This window comes from Dipodomys merriami, unplaced genomic scaffold (assembly GCF_024711535.1).
Source record: "Dipodomys merriami isolate MVZ:Mamm:240054 unplaced genomic scaffold, mDipMer1.0.p SCAF_27, whole genome shotgun sequence".
In the NCBI taxonomy this organism is placed as follows: Eukaryota; Metazoa; Chordata; class Mammalia; order Rodentia; family Heteromyidae; genus Dipodomys; species Dipodomys merriami.
The window spans coordinates 13,331,007-13,347,534 of NW_027204159.1; the positions used below are offsets into that span (position 1 = coordinate 13,331,007).

The 16,528-nt window shown below is 38.7% G+C and overlaps 1 protein-coding gene across 5 annotated transcripts in view; it reads left to right on the forward strand.

Annotated features, from left to right (window-relative positions):
- The window catches only part of Rbm27 (RNA binding motif protein 27), a 72,601-nt gene that overhangs the window by 14,077 nt on the left and 41,996 nt on the right, over positions 1–16,528 (forward strand). For 3 of the 5 annotated variants that reach the window (XM_070036307.1, XM_070036310.1, XM_070036309.1), the window contains exons 2-6: positions 5,013–5,131; positions 9,423–9,547; positions 14,525–14,616; positions 15,287–15,480; positions 16,154–16,417. In XM_070036307.1, coding sequence (XP_069892408.1) covers positions 5,013–5,131; positions 9,423–9,547; positions 14,525–14,616; positions 15,287–15,480; positions 16,154–16,417 — 794 coding nt within the window. The remainder of the gene's footprint in view (positions 1–5,012; positions 5,132–9,422; positions 9,548–14,524; positions 14,617–15,286; positions 15,481–16,153; positions 16,418–16,528) is intronic. The other 2 variants (XM_070036308.1, XM_070036311.1) reach the window with 1 other exon arrangement.

A 16,528-nucleotide genomic window follows, 5' to 3' on the forward strand; every position in this document is an offset into this window, starting at 1 on the left:
AAAGTGGTTGTATAAGTGTACATTCCCACCAGCAGTGTAATAGCGTTCCTCGTTCTCCACATCCCCTCCAGCATTTGTCGTTGGCTGATTTGTGGATGTGGGACATTCTGACTGGGGTAAGGTGGTATCTCAGGGTTGTCTTTATTTGTATTTCCTTCACCACCAGGGATGATGAACATTTCCTCATGTGTTTCTTTGCCATTTTTATTTCTTCATTTGAGAAGTCCCTCTTTAGTTCCCTTGCCCATTTAGTAATTGGTTTGTTAGGTTTGGGAGGGATTAGTTTCTTGAGTTCCCTGTATATACAGGATGTTAACCCCTTGTCTGATATATTGCTGGTAAATATTTTTTCCCAATTAGTTGGTTGTCTTTCTAGCTTGGTTGCGATAGCTTTATCTGTGCAGAAGCTTTTTATTTTAAGGTAGTCCCATTTGTCGAGTCTCTCTCCAACTTGTTGTGACCCTGGGACTCTGTTCAGGAAGTTCCTTCCTGTGCCTATTAGTTCAAGTGTCTCTCCTACTCTGTCCTGCAGTAGTTTCAGAGATTCAGGTTTAACATTAAAGTTAAGGTCTTTAATCCATTTTGAGTTGATGTTGGTGCATGGTGATAGGCTGGGGTCCACTTTTAGTTTCCATCTTGATTTTTTTTTTTTTTTTGGTCGACCGTGGGGCTCGAACTCTGGGCCTGGGCGCTGTCCCTCAGCTCTTCAGCTCAAGGCGAGTGCTCTACCACTTGAGCTACAGCGCCACTTCCGGTTTTCTGGTGGTTTATTGGAGATAGGAGTCTCACGGTCTCTCCTGCCCGGGTTGGCTTTGAACCGCGATCCTCAGATCTCAGCCTCCTGAGTAGCTAGGATTACAGGCGTGAGCCACCAGCGCCCGGCTTCCATCTTGATTTTTAATACCATAAAATCAATTCTGTTTTATCAAAAGCAGCCTAAAGTCTGTGTTTATGTCTGAATACTAAATTATTGTAAACAAAATACTGGGCTTTTTAGCTCACTCCAATTAATCTAGTAATCTGGGTATTTTTGCTGTTTCTTTTTTTTTTTTTTTTGTCAGTCATGAGGCCTCAACTCTGGGCCTGGGCTCTGTCCCTCAGCTTTTCAGCTCAAGACTAGTGCTCTACCATTTGAACCACAGTGCCACTTAGGACTTTTTCTGCTTATGTGGTGCTGAGGAATCAAACCCAGGGCCTCACACATGCAAGGCAAGCACTCTACCACTGAGCTACCTTCCTAGCTCTTTCCTGTTTCTTAATAGAAAGCTCTTTATTTCTACCCAGCGTTATATATATCAGGTCATTAGACTACTTAAAAATTCACCAGAAAAATAACATGACATTTTCTGCTTTCTTTTTCCTATATATTTTTCTGTGTTACACTATCCTTATCAGAATCTTAGCTTTCTGAGTAAACATAGAAATGTCATTTTTTTTTAACATTGATTGGGATTATACTGGTCTATTATTCTTAGGTGAAATTAAGTCTCCCAGTACATCTATTTTAAGGAATAGCAAAGATGATCATGGCATGTGTGGTATTTTTTTGAAGATGGAATTGCATATCGCTATCTTTTTTTGTTTTGTTTTTAGTCAAATTTTAAAAATAAAAATCACATGTTTAAGATGTTCCTTTTAAAATGTTTTAATACATATGTATTGAAAAATGATTAGTGCAGTTTAGGTAATTAACACATTCATCTTCCTCACATAGCTTATCTTTTTGTGTATACTGTATATGGTTAGAACCTTTAAGATGTACTCACTTAGAAAATGTAAATATATCACTTCCTAACCCTGCTGCTATCTAGATAGTGGAGGCTGCCATGTGTTCTCTCTCTGGGAGAAATATAGCTCCTCTAATAAACCTTGTAATAGTCTTTCTCCTGTGCCTGCCTGCCTCCACGTGATCCCCTGGCATGGATCATTGATCCTTTCATTGGTGGCCTTACAGGGCTAGGTTCCCCAGTGGATTTGCTACCTCCCTCCACTTCAGATGGGGCTCCGACCAGCTTCCCTGGGACCTAACCTGAAAGCCTACACTCTGATGGCCAGAGGACCAACAAGCAGTGGCAAGAATATCTGGTCCACCCAGTAGCATGGATAGCCAGTTTGCTCCAAGAACATCTTCTAAACTCTCTTCTTGTAATTACCAATTACTGTCCAGAAGCCAACTTGAACATTTTTACCAGGCCTCTTAAGTCAAACAAGAATAGAGGAACAACTGCATTCTCTCCCTCTGCAACAGCGCTGGCCCCACTGTGGACCTGGGGAATGGCCCACCTTCCATGGAACCACTATGAACAGGACAGATCCAACGAAGAGACACACAGAGTCTATGCAGTTTAGGCTTTGAGCTTCTTAGTTTGAAATTTTGCTGCCACAGGGTGATGATGATGTATAAAATTGATATGTTGTAAATTATGTTTTTATTATTTTAAGTACTTATACAGGAAGTTGCCATTCTACCGTTTATGAGTTCAATTCATCATGATAGCCTTTTCATCATTCTCATCTATTCCTACAGAGAAAGTTGATTCTTGAATTGCCCACACTGTCAAAATAACTGAAAGAGAGCTAAGTCAGGGGTCTAATTTCTGGGTATTAAAGAAATCTATCAAAGTGGGATATCACTTGGGTTATCAAAGTGGTCGTTATTGATGAGGCACTCTGATTATTGTTGTGACATTATAAAGCTTCAGTTGAAATAGAAGATTTAAAAAAAAAGAAAATGTAAATATACAACATGTGTACATTCACTTTAGAATTTAGCTATTGGATATGCTAAAGTGATCTGTCCTAATTCTCCAAATTTTATTTGTTTATTTAGTGTTGGTCTTGGGGCTTGAACTTAGAGTCTGGCTGCTGTCCCTGAGCTTTTATGCTCATCCATTTGAGTCACAGCTCCACTTCAAGTTTTTGGCAGTTAATTGGAGATAAAAGTTTTTTGGACTTTCCTGTTCTGGTTGGTTTTGCTTATAGATCCTTAGATCTCAGCCTCCTGAATAGCTAGGATTATAGGTAAGTGACACAAGCTGCAGTGCCCAATTTTGTTAATATTAATTCATTTTTGCCACTTCTAACAGTCTAGCACATTTTAACCTTTGCTTATAATTCTTAAAATTAGCTCTGTTTTGTTAAATTGACAGTAAATGAAATTTAGGTGCATAGATCTTTAGAGAATAGGGCTTTTTTAAATTAAAATTTTATTGTCAGTTGTGGGGCTTGAACTCTGGGCCTGTGTGCTGTCCCTGAGCTCTTGAGCTCAAGGCAACTGCTCTACCATTTGAACCACAGCACTCCTTCTGGTTTTCTGGAGCTTAATTGGAGGGAGATAAGAGTTTCATGGACTTTCCTGCTCAGGCTTGGAACAGTGATCCTCAGATCGAAGCCTCCTGAGTAGCTAGGATTATAGGTATGAGCCACAGCCACCATCGCCCAGTGAGAACCAGCCTTTCCCATGAAAATATTGACAATAAAAGACTATGTTTTATTGAAGCATGATCTTAAAAAATTAAAAGGTAAAGGTGTTACCTTGATTTTTCTTCTCCTTTTCTAATCATAAAATTGATGGAAATGTAATTGATACTATTCTAATTTTTTTGTATAGTACTGGGGCTGGCATTCTATCACTCATGCCACCCTTTCAATCTAGCTTTTTCTTTTCTTTTTTTGCTGGTTAATTGGAAATAGAGTCTTAAACTTTTCTGCCTGGGCTGGTTGCCATCAGCACTGGGCAGTGGTTAATACTCTAAAGATGAAACCTTTTAATTTTGTAGTTGACAGTGAAAGACTTAATGATTATTATACAAGGTTAGATTGAATATTGTTTTATAGGGAGTTGAAAGCTTAGCATAATTGTTTTATTTACTACCATCCTGATTTTTTTCATTTTATCTTTATAACAGCCCTATGAGGCCACAATAGGTAAGAGTTGTTTAACTATGCATTCATTGAGAAATAAGAACTTTTTGGAAAAGAAGAGCTTTTAGTTTCATAGGATACAGAGAAACATTAAGGCTGACAAATTGGCATATGTTAGAAGTTGGCAAGCACAGAGCATATGCTTCCCTGAAATGGGAGATACTTTTGGCTTTCAAAGTCAGGTTACTACTGACTTGAAAAAATGTGAAGCAGATAAGGTTCTCTTCTATTTCTAGCCCCTAGATCTTTCCTTTGCTTGTAGCTTGAAATATTTGCCCCTTGTATTTAAGGAGTCATCTTCCTCTTTTCACTTTTAAAAATTTTATTTACTCTTTTGCTGGTACCAGGGCTTGAACTCAAGGCCTCAAACCCAGGGCCTCACACTCTTGCTTGATTTGATTGCTCACAGATGATGTTCTACCATTTGAGTTCTACTATTTGAGCCATCCATGCTTTGAGGCCTGCTTTTTGCTGGTTAACTGGAGTTGGAGTCTTGCAGATTTTCCTACCTGGGCTGGCTTTGAACTTTAAACTTACAACTCTTGCTCTTCTCTGAATAGCTAGGATTACAGGTGTGAACCTTCAGCTTGTTTTCACTTTCTGCAAAGATTTTCTGTGTTCAGAGGATTAGCAGTGGAGTAGATGGCCATTCTGGGATGTTGGAGCTTGTGGTTTAGGGAATGGTGCTTTCACAAAAGGGGAAATCTGTCCTATATTTTCCCTGTTTTTTCTCATTGGTCACATGGAAACAGTTCTTGAGTGTGTTATGAACAGTGCTGGAGCCAAATGACAAGAATCAGGTTCCACTGTTATTGAGAGAACAAATAAACATACATCCTTATCTAAGATTCTTGGTATAATTACAACCTTTGAAATATGAGACAAGCTAGTTATTTTGTAGAAATAAGCAGAAAAAGAAAATCTGACAGTATGTATGGGCTGTTGGTTAACAGTAGTTGCTTGTGTTTGCAGTCACTTTCAAAAATACAGCTTGGATATTCAGTTTTCCAAAGTAGGGTGACTTCATTAATGATGCCACTGTTTGAAAACAGTGTTTTGAACTTTTTGTTTTCTCTTTGTCTACCTAGATGTGATGCTGACCCCTCCGCCTTAGCCAACTATGTTGTAGCACTGGTCAAGAAGGACAAGCCTGAGAAAGAATTGAAAGCCTTTTGTGCTGATCAACTCGATGTCTTTTTACAAAAAGGTAATTATTGTGGACCTTTATTAAGTGTTTAGATTGAATTTAAAACTTCTTGAAAAGAGGAGGACACAGTGGCACCTGTGTAATCCTAATACTCAAGAGGCCGAGGCAGAGGATGGTGAGTTCTAGGCCAGACTGGGTTACAGGCAAGACCCTTTCTCAAAAACAAAAAACAACAAAAATCTTGTTAAAGGTATAGCTTTATAGGAAGGAAAGTAATCAGGTTCCTTTGAATGCTTTATATACCCAATCTTGTGTAATTACTGTTTATGTGTTTTGGCAGAAGAGGTTTTTTTTTTTCCCCCTTTTCCTTTTATCTTCTTCCTTTTATTGAGACGGTGACTGCTCTAATTCCTTTAGGTTATTCCGGTCTTTTATTGCTCTTGGCAGAGCCTAGTTGAGGTAGACTAGGAACAGTTACAGTGAAGGTGTTTATTCTTGCTAAGATAATGAACCCATCTTTTTTTTTTTTTTGATTTTTTGTTTTCCCTCCTTTTCTTCTTGTCTATGGCTTTTTATCCAAGAAGATATGAACATAATCCTTTTCTCTTTCCACCTTTCTGTGTTATACTGAGCGTCCTTGAGATTTCCTTCCTTTGCTTTCTCTTAAATATCTCCTACTTTCCTGCTGCATTTGTTTCACTACCGTCACATTGACCCCTTTCCTGTGTTTTGAATATGGCAAAATATGTCTCCAGCTCAGTGCCTTTGAACCCATTTTACTTTTACCTGAAAGATAGAGTGCTCCCTTGCTTCTTTTTGGTCTCTCTTCAAATGTCATCTCTGGATAGTTTTCCTTATGTACCCTTTATTTACTGTAGAGCACCTCATGCTCCCAGTCACTTCATCCTTCTTCCAACACTGCTTTCTTTTTCATGATACTCAACGTTCCTGTCATACATACATACATACATACATATATATATATATATATATAATTTGTAATTAATAATTATTTTTGTTGGTCGTGGTGCTTCAGTTCTGGGCCTGGGCACTGTCCCTGGGCTCTTCAACTCAAGGCCAGTGCCCTACCACTTGAGCCACAGCATCACTTCTGGCTTTTTGGTGGTTAATTGGATCTGAGAGTTTTCACAGACTTTTCTGCTTAGGAAGGCTTTGAACCATGATTCTCAGATCTCAGCCTTCTGAGTAGCTAGTATTACAAGTGTGAGCCACCAGCACTTGGCTCTGTCCTATATTTTTTGCCTATTTGCCCTCCTCCCTTTGTCTTCCCTTGTTGAAAATAAAGACTTGATTTGTCAATGTTTGAAAGTATTATCAAATGAATGAATAGGAGTGTGGATCACACCAGTTGAATTAGATATTGGTGATGAAATACCCTTTAACTCAAATATCTACAGAAGACAAAAAGACAGAAATTGGCTTCTTATTCATAAGACACAGAGTTACTTTTTTCCCCACATATTTTAAGGCTTTTTTGGTATAAAACAAAATGAAAGCAAATACTGAAATCATACAGAATTCTTCCATAATATGGATTCTAAATGCATTCTAAATGTATTAACTTTAAAGATGAATCTTATATCAAGTGTAGAGTTGTGAAAAAAAAAAGCAAAAAATATAGAAAAGATATTTTGGGTAAGAAGCAAATGTATGTGTCGATAACTCAGAAAATCTGCTTATAAAAAGTTTGCTTACTTTTTATTATGAAAGAAGTACACATAAGGAACTGTAAAATACAACTTTTTGCTGGGTGCTGGTGGCTCCACCTGTAATCCTAATGACTCAGAAGGTGAGATCTGAGAATCATGGTTAGAAGTCAGCTCAGGCAAGAAAGTCCATGAGAGTCTTATCTCCAGGTAACCATCAGAAAACTGGAAGTCGAACTGTGGCTCAAAGTGGTAGAGAGTTAGCCTTGAGCAGAAAAGCTCAGGACAATGCTCAGGCACTGAGTTCAAGACCTATGACCAACAAACACACACATACACATACAAAACCCCACCAGTTTAAAATATGTTTTTATTTAGGTAGTTGTACAAAAGAGTTACCATGCAGCAAATCTGTTTGATCTTGATTGATGTCAACGCTTTCAACATTTTCCCCCATTCCTCTCAACCTAATAGAAAATACACCTTCAGGGGAAGAAAAAAAAGATTACCACAGAGACAAAAATCACTGTTACCATGTTGGTGTATGGTTTTCTAGAGGAGCATTGTTCAGTAGAGCTTTCTTCAGTGGTAGATAGGGAAAATACCTGCATTTTTCCTATGCAGTGGCCATTAGGCTTTCCTGGCTATTCAGTCCTTGAAATATGGTGTATAAGGCTGAGAAACTGAGTTTTAAACTTTGTTTGATTAATTTAAGTAGCTACACATGACTGTATTAGATTATTGGTTGGTACAGTTCAGATAGATGTCTGTGTTTATATTACATATTAAGGTGGTATTAAATGAAAGTATACTTTGTAATTCGCTCTTCCCTCCCTTCCACTCCTTTCTTCTTCCCTCCCCTCCTTCATCTCCTTTTTCTTCTTTCTTTTTACTAGAGCTTGAACTCAGGGCCTCACTCTATCACCTAGCTTTTTTACCCATGTCTGGACTTAACCACTTCAGCTACACCTCCAGTTCTCTCTCTCCCTCTCTTTCCCTCTCCCCCCACCTCTCTGTTTCTCTCTCTCTCTTTTTGCTGGTGCTGGGGCTTGAACTACCATTTGAACCACAGTTCCATTTCCAGCTTTTTGGTGATTAATTAGATATAAGAGTCTCATGAACTTTGCTGCCTGAGCTGGCTTCAAACTGATCCTCAGAATTCACCCTTCTTGAGTAGCTAGGATTACAGGTACAGGCATATGAGCTACTGGAGCCCAGTCATAGTTCCCCTCCACTCCCCTCCCTTCCCCTTCTTCACTAAAGTACTTTTTCCCCATAGTGGGAATTGAACTCAAAACTTCTCTAGGTAGATATTCTCCCTTTTGCCTTTAGGGTAGGTGGGATGATAGTTATATGTCACCATGCCTGGCTTGTTTTTCATTCATGGCTAGTGCTCTACTATTTGAGCCATGTTTCCAGTTCTCTAGGTTTTTTTTCTGGTCCTGGGGCTTGAGGGTGTAGGCTCTGTCCCTGAGCCTCTTTGTGTTCCAGGCTAGCGGCTCTACCACTTGAGCCATAGCACCACTTCCAGCTTTTTCTTTAGTTTATTGGAGAAAAGAGTCTCATGGACTTCCCTGCCAGGTCTGGCTTTGAAATGCAATCTTCAGATCTCAGCCTCCGGAATAGATAGGATTACAGGTGTGAGCCACCAGCATCTGGCCTCTAGCTTATTTTTGAGATAAGGTCTTGCTAATTTTTTCTGGGATGGCCTCAAACCTTGGTTCTCCTATGTAGCTGGGAGACAGTAGCATATACCACCATGCCTAGCCCTTTTTTTTTTTTTTTTGCCGGTCATGGGGCCTGAACTCTGGACCTGGGCGCTGTCCCTCAGCTCTTCAGCTCAAGGCTAGTGCTCTACCACTTGAGCCACAGCCCCACTTCTGGCTTTTTTTTTTTTTGCTTATGTGGTGCTGAGGAATTGAACCCAGGGCCTCATGCATGCAAGGCAAGCGCTCTACCACTGAGCCACCTTCCCAGCCTACCATGCCTAGCCCTTTATCTGGATTTTTAGTATGGTTTTGCTATTCCTTAGGCAAAACCAATGATAATTACTTAGATTGGATTTTAATAGCACTTTAAATATTTTGGCAAACTTTTAGTATATTTATCTGGTTCTCTGATTCCATTAAATTGAAAAAGTTTCAAAACAGAATAGTTTTTAAAATGCAAAACTACTTTTTTATATCATTTTCATCGTGTGCCACCAGCGCCTGGCCCTTTCAGTGTTTTTTTGTTTTTGTTTTTTTTTTTGCAGCTAAACACATACAATTACTGTCTTTTGTCTTTGAGATCTGGTATTATTATCAGTACTCATTCTTTTTTATAAATGTTTTGTATTCTCTTATATGATTATCCTATAGTTTATTTTCTTATTTTTGGAAATTTGGTTGCTTCTAGTCTTTTCCTCTTTCAAAGCCAATAACTAATCTTATATATATAGCACTTTCATATATGCAGTTATTTCAGAAGGATTAACAACAACAACCTGAAATCGAGATTCTCTTCTTTAAGATAATTCTTAAGATAATCGAGATTCTCTTCTTTAAGATAATTCTCATTTTACAAGGAGCTTTTCTCGAGAAAAACCCACCAGCAATGTGCAAGAGTTCCTGTTTTTCTAAAGCTTTGCTAACTGTAAATTTAGGGCTTTTGTTTAATGCTTAAATATTATATCTTTTCCTTAGAAACTTCAGGTTTTGTGGACAAACTATTTGAGAGCCTTTATACTAAGAACTACCTTCCACCTTTGGAGCCAGTTAAGCCGGAGCCAAAACCACTAGTCCAAGAAAAAGAAGAAAGTAAAGAAGAGGTAATACAAAAATTTTCTCTTACTTTAGGAAGCTTCTTAGATCCAGTCATCACTATTCTTAATTGGAACTTGAGCTTTTTAGAAGTCTTTTTCTGTTGATTGAAATTTGTGGGTTTGGAGCATGTAACAGATTTCTAACAGGTTTCTAAATTCCTTGGGCCTGAAGACTTGGAAATTTTTTAGATAGGTTTTGAGGAATTAAGAGATACCCAGTGACTTGTTAGAAAAGGAAAACTTGGTGAACTAGAGACCTGATAGGAAGTAAAGTATTAATGGAACTTCACAGCTCATTATGTAGCAGATTTTCATATATAGGAGGAAACAATTTACTCCTTTTTTTCGGGGTGCGGGGAGGTCAGTCATGGGGTTTGAATTCAGGGCCTGGACGCTGTCCTTGAGCTCTCAAGGCTAGTGCTCTACCATTTTGAGCCACAGCACCACCTCCAGTTTTCTGGGAGTTAATTGGAGATAGTCTCACAGATTTTCCTTCCTGGAATGGCTTTCAACTATGATCCTCAGATCTCAGCCTCCTGAGTAGCTGGGATTAAAGATGTGGGCCACTGGCACCTGGCTACCGTTTACTCTTTCTAAACATATGGTTTTTAAATAATAGTTGACTTGCGTGCAATATTAGTATCAATTTGGAAAGAGAAAATGATTTTTGGAATGTTGAAGTTTAAAAGTCTGATTTAGGTGGCAACCTAAATTGTTCGGACCAAGATAGGAATTTAACAATGTTCATTTGTAATGTTTTTGTTTTTGTCTTTCTTTCTGTCTTTCTTTCTGTTTTTCTTTCTTTCTTTCTTTCTTTCTTTCTTTCTTTCTTTCTTTCTTTCTTTCTTTCTTTCTTTCTTTCTCTCTTTTTCTTTCTGTCTTTCTATCTACATTTCTTTTTTCTCTCTCTCTCTCTCTCTCTCTCTTTTTTTCTTTCTTTTTTTTTTTTTTGTGCCAGTCTTAGGGCTTGAAGCTCAGGGCCTGGGGGTTTATCCCTTCCTTTGCTCAAGGCTAGCCCCCTACCACTTGATCCACAGCTCCACTCCCAGTTTTTTTGGTGTTTAATTGGAGAGAAGGGTCTCACAGACTTTCCCATCCTCCTGCCCAGGATTGCCCCTCAGATGTCAGCTTCCTAAGTAGACAGGATTACTACCAGTACTTGGGATGTAATTTCTCTTGTATGTAGATGTTCATGATATGAACATGCATTCTGTAATTAGGCTGCATGTGTTAACAAAGCATCTCTACAACAGATTACTTCCTTGTCTTACTTCAACATCAGGAACATGGAAGATAATAGCAATACTAAGGACTAAATGTCAGCTGTTACGTAGGACTATTTCTCCAACATTTGTTTCTGAAGATACAATAACATTAAAAAATTATTTGGAAAGAATTTTAACTTTATATCAAAATTAGGTGAATATTACCCAAAATACCTATGTAATATCTGCCTTTATGGATTACTGAAGATTTTCCCATTTGCTCTCTATATATCCACACTTTTAAGAATTTTCTTTCTTAGTTATATGATAGTGCATAAATTTAGTGGTTTAATGTAATTGTGTTGAACAATGAGGGAGAAATGGGGTTTAGAGTGACAGCATATCTGGCTAATCATCTCTCTATTGATGTTGCTGTTATTGTTTTTTTGCCTGTATTGGGGCTTGAAATAAGAACCTTGCAATTTTGCTTGGCTTTTCACTCATGATTGACATTCTACCACTTGAGCCACATCTTCAGTCTAGATCTTTTTAATTGGAGAGTCTTCTGGACTTTTCTGCCCAGGGTTGGTTTTGAATGTTGGTCCTCAGATTTTAGCCTCCTGAGAGCTAGGATTTCAGGTGTGAGCCACCAGTACCTGGCACTAATTGTCTCTTAATTTCTGGTCTATATAGAAATTGGTACAGTGAAAACTGAGCAGGGTATGAGACAGATGTAAGGACTAGCCGTCACTTTTCTCCATGATCCTGAGCTGTTTTACCAAGTTGTTTTATAATTAGATTATTGGCCACATGGGAATCCAGGTGAGAGAATTTGGATTGATGGCAGTAGAAAAACAACAGAAGATATATGCTGTGATTTTGTTAAGCTCTTCAACCTTTTTTTTTTTTTTTCTTCTTTTTTTTTTGTGGTACCTGGGTTTGAACTTAGGCCTTGTACTTGTTAGCCAGGTAGGCAGATGCTCTTCCATTTGAGCTCTGCTTCTAGCCCTGTGCTATGATTTTGAAGCACACTTCATTCATTCCTCTTTATCAAGAATGGGAACTTTCTTAAATTTAATTTTGAAATTCTTTAAATTTTGTTTTGTGAAGAAACTGAGTCATTTGTTCGGTGAAGGTTTTTTTTTTTTTTTTTTAAAATACTGTCTGTGTGTAGCTGATTAAACCCCAGTGGACTGATGCATCCTCTGTATTTCTTGTAAATTGTTAGATGGTTTTTCAATACAATCTGATGATTGTGTAGTATTTTGCTGGCACCATATGATTGCCATATCGTGGTTACCACTTTTATGTTAGAATTTTGTTAAAATTTTACGAAATTATTTCCTGTTATATTGTTTTTGTTATTGAATTATATTGAATTGTTATATTCACTCAACATCCTGATTTGTGTGTGTTTATTTACTTATTAATTCATTTTTGGTCATAATATGATTTAAACTTAGGGCCTTATAAAGGCTTTTTAAATGAGTCCTCTACCACTTGGGCCACATCCCCACCCCTCTGATTTGTGTATTTATAAGTAAGCCTTTTCACTAGAGATGTGTGCGTGCGGGTGTGCTTGCGTGCGCGCGCATGCGCACTCATGTGCACTCAGGGCTTGGGACTGAACTTTTGTGCTAAAGATTAGAACTTGAGCACAGTTGTACTCCTGACTTTTTAGTAGTTAATTGGAGAGAAGAGTCTCACAAGACAGACACTGGTGGCTCATGCCTGAAATTCTAGCTGTTCAGGAAGCTGAGATATGAGGATTGTGGTTCCAAGCCAGCTTGGGCAGGAAAGTTGGTGAGATTCTCATCAATAAGCTACTCAGAAAAGGCTGGAAGTGGCACTGTGGCTCAAGTGGTAGAGCACTAGACTTATGCAGAAGTAGCTCTGGGATAGCTCCCAGGTCCTGAGTTCAAGCCCTAAGACTGGCAAAAAAAAAAAAAAAAAAAAAAAAAAAAACCCCAATAAAAACAAAACAAAACAAAAAAAACCCCTCATATTTCAGCCTCCTGAATAGCTGGGATTCCAGGTGCGAGCCACTGGTACCTGGCCTTGTTAGAGAATTTGTTTAGGTCTTGCAAACTTTATTTGTGGTACTAGTGCTCAAAACCAGGACCTCCTGTGCATGTGCTCCCAAACTTTACTTTTCTCTTTTATTAATGTATTCTGTTTTATAGTTTGATTTTTTTTTTTTTTTTTGGGTCCGGTCATGAGGCCTGAACTCTGGACCTGGGCGCTGTCCCTCAGCTCTTCAGCTCAAGACTAGCGCTCTACCACTTGAGCCACAGCGCCACCTCCGGCTTTTTTCTTTTTGCTTATGTGGTGCTGAGGAATCGAACTCAGGGCCTCTGGCTTGCAAGGCAAGCACTCTACCACTGAGCCACCTTCCCAGCCCCCAGTTTGATATTTTTGAGGCTGGCCTAGAACTCACTGTGTAGCTCAAGATGGCCTGCATTTGCTTCCTGAGTGTTAGGTTTACAGTTGTATGCTACCACATCCAGGTTTTTCTTTTCTTTTTTGAGACAAGGTCTTGCTATGTACCCTGCCCCCCCCCCCCCCGCCCTTTTTTCCCTTCGGTCATGGGGCCTGAACTCTGGGCCTGCGCACTGCCCCTCAGCTCCTCAGCTCAAGGCTAGCGCTCTACCACTTGAGCCACAGCACCACTTCTGGCTTTTTCTGCTTATGTGGTGCTGAGAAATTGAACCTAGGGCCTCATGCATGCAAGGCAAGCACTCTACCACTGAGCCACCTTCCCAGCCCCACTATGTAGCCCTTAAAGATGTGATCTTCCTCTCTTAGCTTCCTGAATGCTGGGATTACATGTGTATGTGTGCACCACACCCAGCAGCCTGTTGACATAATTTGAAATTTTATTTTTATTTATTTTTAGTGATAATTGGGGTGTAAACTCAGGGCTTCATGCTTTATAGGTTAGCACTGTACTACTTGAGCCATGCCTTCAGCCCTTTGTACTTTAGGCATCTTTTTTTTTTGGGAGAGGGGGTCAGTTGTGGGGCTTGAATTCTGAGCCTGAGTGCTGTCCCTCAGCTCTCCAGCTCAAGGCAAGCGCTCTACCACTTGAGCGCCACTCCTGGTTTTTGGTGGTTTATTGGAGATAAGAGTCTCAGGGACTTTCCTGTCCAGGCTGGCTTTGAACCATGATCCTCAGATCTCAGCCTCCTGGGTAGCTAGGATTACAGGTGTGAGCCACAGTGACCAGTTTCTAGCTTTTTCTTTGAGATGGGATCTTACTGTTTTGCTCAGATTGACCTTCAACCATGATCTTTCTGTCTCCCTCTATTTTCCAGATAGGCATATAAGCTATTGTGCTTGGCTCCTGAGCCTCTTTTTTAATTTTAATTTTTAATTTTTTTTTTAGTCATTCCTGGGGCTTGAACTCAGGGCCTGTGTGCTGTCCCTGAGCTCTTTTGCTCAAAGCTATTGTTCATAGCTAGTGCTCTATCACTTTGAGTCACAGTGCTACTTCTGGTTTTCTGGTGTTTAATTGGAGATGAGAATCTCACAGAATTTCCTGCCTGGGCTGGCTTTGGACCCAGATCCTCAGATCTCAACCTCCTGAATAGCTAGGATTAAAGGGGAGGGCCAGGAGTACCCAGACCTTGAGCCTCTTTTTTACTTTTGTTTGGATAATTTGATTTAGGCCTGCCATTACATTTATTTCTCCTCTCTTGTGCTAGAAAGATTATCAGGTAACTGTGCTTTGTAATTTATGGAAGAACTGTTCTTATTTTTAATGAATATTTTCATATAGGTATTTCAGGAACCAGCAGAGGAGGAACGAGAGTCTAGAAAAAAGAAATACCCTAGCCCCCCAAAGACTCGTTCAGAATCTGGAGAACGGAGGTTTGTGATAACCCTTTAATTAGTGAGAAATTGATAACTCTCTTTTTTGTTGCCCTTACAAGGGCTTTAAAATGATTAGTAATATATGTACTGACTCCTCTCTTGCTAAATCCAGTAAGAACTGAGAATATTACCTTTTGGCTTTTGACTTGTGCCTTACTTTGTATTCCTTTTATAAACAATCATCATTATATGTTTTCCCCAAGAGTTCAGGGGTGGGAGTATTCTCCTTAGAGAATAATAATGAAATGTTCCATTTGGCTAGGGGTGCTCTGTCTTAGCATTATCCTTGTCATTTTGTATTACTGATGGGCACTCTGTATGTGGATTCAACAACCTGTCATCAAAATAACTGGTCTTTGTTTATAAAAACTTTGTTTTTAGCTTTTTTTCTTTTTCAGTTCTAATTTCTGTTCCCAAGCCCTCCCCCCCACTTCTTGTACTTTGGGTTCACCCCTTCATTTCTATTTCTCCCTGAGTGTACTTGAAGTGGGAATATTTTTTCCTTTTTCTATAATGGATTAGAATAACTACATGGTGGTCTTAACAATTTTCTACAAAGCACAGACGTTAATGAATTTTGATGAATCGAGAGTATTTTATACTTAGAATTTGTTTACAAACTTTGTTTCTACAGCCTATATATGGCTTTTATATCTGTGTATTACAGGACACGTGAGAAAAAAAGAGAAGATGGCAAGTGGAGAGATTATGACCGGTACTACGACCGAAATGAACTCTACCGGGAGAAGTATGATTGGAGAAGAGGCAGGAGTAAGAGCCGGAGCAAGAGCCGAGGTCTGAGTCGAAGTAGAAGCAGAAGTAGAGGGCGTAGCAAAGACCGGGATCCAAATAGAAATGTTGGTGCGTACATAAAATGTCTTCTCTAAAAGCTTTGTAGTTGCTTGTAGGGCATGGACACAGAAATACCATAAAGATAAATCTCCTTTTAATATTATTAAGCAACATAAAAGCTGAAAATATCTAAAAAGACTGAATACTGATTTTGGTAGGTGACATACTATTACTGGGTTGGAGCTAGAGGGGAGTTGGATTTTCACATAAGACCTGTTCATAAGGTATAGTACATGTCTAGACTTAAGTCATTTTCTATAATAGATTCAGAGCTACCATTTGAGGAAGAAGGTTGCCGGATTTTGCTTTTTTTTCCCCTTAAAAGTAATTGCCTTATGTTTATAAAATTAAAAAGAAAATAAGTAGATTGCTGGGATCCCAATCACTGATCTTGTAAAATAACAGTTTGGAATTTAGTTTTTAGATAAATATAATTGAAGAAGCTGAGCCTTTTTATTTTTTAAGTGTAATTCATGTTAATATTATAAAACAGGATTTTCTACAAATTATTAGTTCAAGATGTGTCAGAATATTGATGTTCTTGCTTTTAGAGTATATTACCAAGACCAATTTAAATTCAGGTAGTTTAGTAAGCTTAATTTTCTCATCTTTCCTATTATGTGAAAAAACTGTAAGAATATAAAGTGTCATCTCTGTTTCTTATTTTTATTTTCTTTCTAAGCAGAGCACAGGGAAAGATCAAAGTTTAAGAGTGAAAGAAATGACTTGGAGAGTTCCTATGTGCCTGCCTCTGCTCCACCCCCGAACTCTTCGGAGCAGTATTCTTCTGGGGCACAGTCTATTCCCAGCACCGTTACTGTGATTGCACCTGCTCACCATTCTGAAAACACAACTGAGAGTTGGTCTAATTACTATAACAATCATAACTCTTCCAATTCTTTTGCTCGAAATGCACCACCAAAGAGGCGATGCAGGGATTATGATGGTAAAAATCTCCTTCTCTCTTATTGTGCCCAAAAGAACTAGTAAAGCAAATGTTGTATATATCACATATTTTTTTTTATTGTAGTACAAATTTTATTTAAAGGAGTGAATG